The 8,598-nt window shown below is 43.1% G+C and overlaps 1 protein-coding gene across 1 annotated transcript; it reads right to left on the bottom strand.

Moving 5' to 3' along the window:
- Positions 1-666: 666 nt before the first annotated feature.
- On the bottom strand, positions 667-6,983 carry LOC134137941 (glutathione S-transferase-like). Its single transcript, XM_062571113.1, has 7 exons — positions 6,915-6,983; positions 5,805-5,914; positions 4,720-4,771; positions 3,411-3,543; positions 2,433-2,574; positions 1,406-1,537; positions 667-1,078 (listed from the first exon to the last, which is right to left on the bottom strand). The coding sequence occupies exons 2-7, from the start codon at positions 5,889-5,891 to the stop codon at positions 950-952; spliced, it is 675 nt and encodes a 224-aa protein (XP_062427097.1). The 5' UTR covers positions 5,892-5,914; positions 6,915-6,983; the 3' UTR covers positions 667-949.
- Between the last annotated feature and the right edge of the window lie 1,615 nt (positions 6,984-8,598).

Here is an 8,598-nt window from a genome sequence, read left to right as displayed (position 1 = left end):
CCTAATGCTCAAAACAGTTTGATTCCCATGGCATTCCCCCAGGACGATAGGCAGGAACATCCACGTGGTTGTTAGAAAGAATTTTTAAACTGATAGTACTAGTCAGCAATTATTTTTAGGTCACTGGCAGTTGCATGTACAGATTTGTTTCATTTGGTGTAATAATATACACATTTATGTACTCAACCTTCTTGCTAGTCCCTCAATAGCAGAACTTGATTCAAGTGGTTATGTTTGTAATATGCAGCTTACAGGTAAGATTTAACTGAGCTTAGCATACAAAAACGTAAGTCACCATAACCTAAGACCTACATTTCAAGGCAAAGTGCTAGCACCTCACACCAGTCCGACTGCTGCTGCCTCAAACAGTTGCAGTTTCTCATCTTGACAGCTGGATAGAAGCATTCATCTTTCAGTCAAATGCGCCAAGTGCTTTCGGTTACTACGGTCAGCTTTTTGCAGAAGGAAGCATTTGTGAAAATACGAATACTAGAAGAATCACTACAAAGCCTGCAGGCTCTGCCCGGCTGTTTCCAGGATGGTCATGTTGACCACCTTTTGGGATAAGCTCTCTTCATGCTCCAGCAACTCTTGGGAATAACAGAAAGACAGAATGAGAGACCCCTTATCTATACAACTTGCTGCAAACAGTCATTAAACAGATGCTTTTAAGTGTCAATAGTGAGACTTTATTTCAGGAAATCTCTTAAAATCAGTAATTTAAGACATCCTGCTTTGTCCAGCGCACCTCATAATTCATTTAACCGTTTCATTTGCTGGTGTGTTCAAGCAGATTTGCACGGAAAGTGTTTGCAGTAGCCCAAATCTAATCCTTAGCTAGAGAAAGAGAGATCAGAAAAACACTTAACTATTTTCATTCATTTCACTTTGCCACTGTCAAGAAACACAGAGAAAAAGCGGTAGAGTTTCTGAGATTTTACGTTGCTGCTCACTGGGCAACATTGAAAATCTTCATCACTTTTGGAATATCTTTTTCTTCTATTGGTGGTTTCCTCTGGCTGCCAGGCTGCAGAAATTTCTTTATTGTGGGGACATTACTTATTCTTGCTTTAAAACTCTGCAAAACAAAAACAAAACAGCATTATACTTAAGATCCATGGTTACTATCAGACGTTTGCATGTTAACCATGCCATAAAAGTAATATTGTGAGTCGCTCATGCAGCAGACTCTTTATGCTCTGCCCTATTATGCTTTTGAGTCCTGGTGGCTATACTGGTATAAGGAGACAATGACCATCAGTATTTGAGGCAGGCTAAAATTACTTAGGATATTTGATTCTGATTTTGTCTTTCCTTACCCTCCTATTCCCCCGTATTTCTTAGCCAACGTACATCAATAGCTCTGCTTTGATTTACTTCCCATTAAAACTGTCCATTCAATTACCTGCAAGAGAGGAAATTTGGCAAGTATATCAGGCTTGCACTCTTCTGCCATTAAAAGGGCTTCAAGTAACAGCACATCTGCCTTGCTGAGCTGGTTGCCTACAAGAAAGTCTTGCCCATGGTTCTTCAAAACCTGAAAACAGAGAACAACGACCAGATGTAAGTGCAACTTTTTCTCTGGCATTCCTGGGTGTGTGCCGCCAGAGCACACTAAACCTAACACAATGTATTCAAAGCAAGGTCATACACTGCATAGGAGTCACATGTGAAACAAGGCAATGCAGTAGGAACATCTGTAGTATAAACAAGCAATCCGACCACATCAGTCCTTCGTATCATGCAGATTTTTCTGATAGCTCAGTTCGAGCCCTTGTCCGTTCACTTCTGTAATCCTCATAATCAGAAGTCCTGTGTTCGGAAGAACTTTTGAACACAACCATCACAGCAAATTCATGCACAAAATTTATGAGAGGTTAAAATTCAACCCAGGGCATAACAGAGTATCTTGGACTCTTCCAAAGGATGGGCACTTCCCTTACTTTTCACGTGCTTCCGCTTCAATTTTGGCAAATGTTTTGTTGGGAACTCTCCATACGTAACCCATACCTCATGTTCTTGACATCTAACTCAGCCACCCTCTCGCTTGTTACAGAAGGAACTATAATGCTTTCACATAGTAAACAGATGATTTTACAGAGGGTCCTCTCCTGAAAATACTTCAGGAGGAAACTTGAAACAGAAAATGATGGTGAAGTGGCGTCTGTCTGAAACAACATACAGTTTGAAACATGGATATTTGGGGAGCTCAGTCTGTGCTGTGTCTCTGCAGCTCTGCATTTCTCCCAGATTTGTAGCATCCTCTGTGCCTTCTGTATTCCCTCCAACCCTGCCTTCCCCAAGACATTGTATGTACATCTAAGTGGTAATTTTTTCCTCTCCATTTGCCTGAATTAAGTTTGCATGTATAGATCCGGGATGCAGTTTCAGGAAACCAACTTTATCTAAGTTGCTACATCCTTGCCACCTACCTTCTCATAGACTGGGAAGTATCTGTTTGTGGCTTTATCCACAATATTAGCAAGATCTTGCTCCCTTTTATCAGCTGGTTGGAAAGGATGGTGCATGAGTAACTCATCCAGATCCATTAATGCTTCCACATACATATCAATTCTGGAAGAAAAAGTTTGATTTGGTCAATTCACAGTAGGTCTGAATAACACAGTAAGTACTGACACAGCCCCGACTGAAATGTTAGGAACATCTCTTCTGTCCCAAATGAATAGTGTGGAGCAGTCCCCCCACCAAGTGCAACAGCTTCTGGCTTGGGATAAGACAAAAGACAAGTAGCATATGCTTAGCCAAAACTAAAGTACTACATCCTTTCCATTTTTCACTAGGGGTGATACTCCTCTATATTACGATTTGTCAAACATATTTACAAAACTGGCACCCAAACCTATGTTAAAAATCAAATCAGATGTGTGAAATCAAAAAGGGATTCTACATGATTCCCACTGGATACCATGAAAGGTGTTTACTTGTGCTAATTAGCCTGAAGCATTTCAGGATATTTACATATTTAACACAAGTGCCTCGAGAGCGCTATCCTTTAATATCTATTTCCTAGAAACAGGGGAGCTTCTGTTTCCATCAAAGACATTTCCTTGCATTTGAGCTGGTGAAAATGCACGCTGCTGATGACTCCAGGGGACAGTGAGCGACAAGCGGCATCAGGAAGAAAGACTGTCCTCTGTACTCCTGACTGCTTTCTTCTGATAATGACGCTGACCTTTGATCTTCATAAACTCGCTTGTACCCTCCTGCCTAGTTAATCTAGCTGGTTAATCCTGTTGCAGACATTATCTGCAGGCAAGGTCAGGACGCGCTACACAAAAATCTGCTGAATCACCCTGAATCTAATAGTAAGCTGAGATATTCTTCTTGTATTACACAACACGGTTGTATGTATTGTAATCTATCAAGCAAAGGTAGCATTGGCACTGTACAGGACTCTCTCCTTCAGGTCCTTCCCGTAGAGGTTGTGCTTTGCTGCTATGTAGCTGAGGATGGCTCTTGTCTGCACCATCTTCATCCCATCCATCTCCACCATGGGCACTTGCTGAAAGAGCAGGGCTCCACCTGCAGTAAAAGGGACATGATAAGGAGACACTCGCCTTCTGAATGAGTACCATCAGTGGGTATTTGGCAAAACGTCTTATGCTCCAGATTATTTTTGATTTGAGACAGTCTTCCTGGTATGGAAAAAGCTTACCATAAAATGAAGAACCATTTCTTGGTGATATGTTAATCTAATGTTATAACAGTCAGCTGCTTGAAGTTTCTTCAAACCTGATGAAGCATCCAAATGCACAACTTTTAGAAGCCACACGCTAAAAAGGACAAGTCCTGCCCTGCATGGTCCTAACGCAGGTGAATCTCCCTTGAGGTTGACACAGTTGGGAGGGACGGAAGGACCTAATGCATCTGACCCATCGCAAACCAGTTTCTGTCGAACTATGATACATATTATGGAAACATGGACTACTTAAAAGCTTGTCAACGTGAATGCCAATGTAAATGTTTATAGTTAGCTTTGTGACTACTATACTGGCTATAACTGATCAGAGGTGTGAGTCAGAATAATTGCTGGATGGGATCACATTTATTGTCTTAAATAACTGATCAGTTATGTCCATCTTTGGATCCACTGTAAGGCAAGTGTGCACAGAAACTGTTTGCTATGAAGGGCATATTTCTATTATTATGCTCATGTCTTAAAATATTACTGCGCTTTTTGAAAGCTAGCAGGTGGCGGGAGGATCGACTCATTCTTCCGAAAGGAGAGCAGGACTGCAAATGCCAGCCTAAGCTCAGACTTCCTTGGTTAGCCAAGGTGAACTGCAAGAGCACAGACGTGTCATTTGCCTTGGAGGGAAAGTAAATCTCAAACCCACAGAGATGGAAGCTAAAGAGTACCAAGATCAGCTGTTGCCTTGGGAAACCAAGAACACATCAGAGGTACGGGTTAAACTCTGAACTCTGAAAGTGGTTTCATACGGATTATAAAACAACAGCTTGGTGGGCAACCTAAAATACTAATGAACTTCAAGGTGATCTGATTACAAAAAACTGTACTGTCATAAGACTGAAGTGACGGGGCGGATGGTGTCATCTGTCACCGTGTGTTGTTACTGCAGCGTGCCTCTCTGATACCTCAGGTTCAGTCCAATCTGGATTTTCTTTTTAAGAGACAGAAGACTTCTTAGAGGTTCTAAGACAGATAGTTCTGTTTACTAAAAAGTGAAGGAGACTTACTCTTCTCTAACTTCAACAGGTCATCCCTTGTTTCCAGGAAGCTTTCTTCAAACTGCAGGAAACACAGAAGAAAAGTCATGCTGTCACTGCATGTTTTAGCTTCTGCATTGCATGAGACCGTTGGGGACCAGAAAGTCATGCTTTGGGGAATTTTCTTGTAAAAAGATAAATCGGATGTTAAAGTGGTATCTTTTAAAAATGATTTTGCCTCTGTTATGCTCTCCTCTCCCCTCTCCCATATGAATCATATTTGGGTGCAGGTAAGATTTTGGCTAAACCAGAGGTCCTAGAAGGCACAGAGCATCGTCCTCCGGGCAAGGTATGGCCATGCTGCTCCTGTTCTCACTGCTGGCAAGGGATGGAGCAAGCAATGGTGCAGGGAGAAGGGAGGATAAGCAAGTTCATACAGTGGCAACAGGACTGTGCTAGAGCTTCTTTGCCACAAGCTGGGAGGAGGAAGGAGGAAGAGAAAGGATCATGCGTCCTCTGCAGCTTTCTGGCTTTCTGGCCTGTCACCGTGACAAAAGCTCACAGCTCTTAAACATATAGATTCCCCCACACTGTCTCCCTCTCCAGCGTTAACACCAGAAATTGTTAGAGTGGAGAAGAATTACTGGTTGTTTTATATAAGGCAATATCTTCAAGGGGAAGTTACACTCTAATAGGCATAATCTAAATGATCTCATGGACATTGGGGTTCAGCCGGAGGCCTTCAGAGGTGACAGTACTGAACCCCTATGATCAGAAGATAAAGCCAGGGACTACTACCGTCGCTATAAAAATTTTACTTGGCTAGCTCAGGGAGATGCATTCACAATGCTAACAATAGTCCTGATGGCTGAAAGTGAGATAGGAACCTGCTTTGCTATTCGGGCTCAGCTAGTGGTGACATTCCTTGGTTTTTAATGGTGAGTGGGGTAGTAATAGGCAATACCATGATCCCAGAAGAACCATAACTAGCGATGCTAACTTGGTCATCATTGTGCAGTGCGCTAAACTGACCAGCAGGTCAGTCACAGTTTTGATAGGGGACTGTAAAATTATGTATTTCTCACATGCTCTTAGTATAAGAGACATAGACAGACCTCAACTCCGGCTGCTGCTAGTAGCCACCGAATTGATTCCATTCGGCCTCGTCCACAGAAGTAGTAGAGCTTGGGTTTCCCAGGCATGTTTCCAAGCACCTGATTTCCTCCTATCGAGAATAAAGTTTTGCAGCATAAGGATTCAGAATACTGGTTTTGACTCCCTAGCACCCCTACTTTCCCAAAGTGTTCTGCTCTCATCAATGAGCAGGGTCTGCAATGTACACTGCTCCGTTTATTTCAGCATTATCTCAGGACACAGTTTATTATTTAAGCAGATACACAATACAAACTCTCATATTCTTTGTTTTCTCCAGTGGGCATTATATTCCATTATAAGGTGATGGGAAGGGGTTTTTTTTCCCCCCACTCTAAGCATTTAGTCTCATCTACAACAGTCCCCATGCCTCCCATTTCCTCGGGCAAGCACTGGAAGACCTAGAATTTTATACTATCATCTCCAGTACTATTAGATTGGCCAACAGCTTTTACTGCAAGCAGAGTCAAACAGAAAAATTTACTCCATTTAATTCCAAATCTTTTTGCTTTTTCCTTGGACTTGTGCTACATCAAACATTTCTAAGAGATCAATCAGCTGCCTACACTAGTTCATATTTTATCAGCAGAAGCAACAGTTAAAGAGTAAACACAGAGAGAATTTGAAGCAGTAGCTTTTTCTGGGCACACCACCAGCCACCTCATTGCGAAACAGCTCCAGGGCATCGGCAGCAAATATGCAGACAGTACCCAGTTTCATCCTGGTCTCACAATCATAAACACCATGTCAACAATAAAGCTGAAGTATTAACAGCAGCAAAAACCAAATGCCTACAAAATATATAGACATATTCTCCTTGTAAATAACATGCAGTCTTCTCTGAAATAGGAAGAAAGGGGTAACAGGAAGCATTCTTCACATTTCTGAGATCTAAATACCTGTCTTTTTAATTGGTCCCCCTAGCAAGCAGCTACTTACAGAGTGAACATTTGATGCACACAGCCATGTTAGTAATGAAACAAGTAGAAGTATTTAAGCCATTAACGACAGTCACTGACTTGACTTTTGCATACACTAATTCCCTGTGCGTAGCTAAGATCCCCAAAGCTTACCTTGTACGAAGTGTAACTCACTCTAAGCTCTCAGCAGCTTTGCCCTGAATTTGTAAGGCTCTGTAGCCCCTCCTACAAAGAGGGAGGGGGTCAGTTCTCTGCAGATGAGAACCTCCTCCTTCTTAAGCAGTTAGTCCTGCATGGTCACTCCTCATCTACACAGAAGAAATTCCTCAGTAGGCATGCTGTGGACAAATGTAAGACTCACAAGAGTTCCTGACCAGTTTCTACCAGCTCTGTCAGAGCTGGCAGAAAACTGTGCGCCTCTTATTTTCACCGCTTAGCAGCCTGCTAGTTAAAAATAATCAAAAAAATTCCCAAGATTTAAAAACTCTTATGATAGTAACTTTTTTTTACTTAAATGTTTTAGGATTGTGTACTTCTGACAAATTCCATCTTTACTAATCAACTAATTCAGCTTCCATCAAAGATATCTTTTTGAGTTTGACCTGCTGAAGATGCATGCTGCTGATGACTCCAAGTAGCAGTGAATGAAGAGCGGCATCATGAAGAAAGATTGTCCTCTACACGCTTGACTGCTTTCTTCTGGTAACCATATTGACTTCAAAGAGTCCACACAGCATAAACTACCTCTTACCTTCCTGCCTTGCTGGTTAATGATGGCTGTAAACATCACCTGCAGGCTAGGTCAACATGTGCTACATGAAAATCTGCTGATTCCTGCTGAATCTAATAGTGAGTTGGGGTATTCTTCTTGTATTACACAGCAAGGTTGTACGAACTGTAGTCTATCAAACAAAAATGGTGCTACTGCAGTACAGGGCTCTCTCCTCAAGGTCTTTCCCGTAGAAAGGAGGATGCTTTGCAGGTGCTCGGCTGCTCTGTAGCTGAAAGTGGTCCTCTTGCCATGAGGGAGAGCAGCCTAGCAACAACATCTGCCAGCTCCCTCGGTACTCGTGGGTGCATCTCGTCAGGGCCCATGGATTTGTGGACAGATGAGTTTGCCTAGAAGGTCTCTAACCTGATCCTTCTCGACCAAAGGAAAGCCTTCCTTTCTCCAGAATTTCTCTCTCGTCTCTGGCCTCTGGGATTCTTGTGGGCTGGCCTTAGCAGTAAAGCCTGAAGCAAAGAAGGCATTCAGTAACTCTGCCTTCTCGGTATCCTTCGTCACCAGGGCTCCCACCCCATTCAGCAGCAGGCCCACATTCTCCCTGGTCTTCCTCTTGCTACCGATGCAGCTGAAGAAGCCTTTCTTCTTGTCCCTGACATCCCTGGCCAGATTTAATTCCATATGGGCCTTAGCCTTCCTTGTCACAACTCTGCATACCCTGACAACATTCTTGTAATTCTCCCAAGTGGCCTGCCCCCCCTTTCCACGTTCTGCGTACTTTCTTCTTCTGTCTGAATTTCTGCTTATGGAACACACTTAAAAAAAAACACACACACAGAGAGATTCTAATTCCTGCTGCAAAATTAAGGCGGGTGCTTCTACATGTGCCCTGGTTGTGCTGCTTCCAGCTAAGAACCACTGTGTTGAGAAAAGTTCTCCCCAGTAGAAAGAGCACCCATGCAGAGAGGGGTTGGGAAGAGGGAGGTGAGCAGAGAGAGGGTGCAGGGGAGCCCTCTGCCTCTCCCTGGCAGCCTCCAGAGAGGCTCTGAGGGGGTCTGTGGTGCTGCAGGGTCCATGCACCAGGCCCAGTCTCCTGCTGGCCCACTCGTCATT

This window comes from Rhea pennata, chromosome 3 (assembly GCF_028389875.1).
Source record: "Rhea pennata isolate bPtePen1 chromosome 3, bPtePen1.pri, whole genome shotgun sequence".
NCBI classification, from domain to species: domain Eukaryota; kingdom Metazoa; phylum Chordata; class Aves; order Rheiformes; family Rheidae; genus Rhea; species Rhea pennata.
This window is presented reverse-complemented; position numbering and strand designations above follow the sequence as displayed.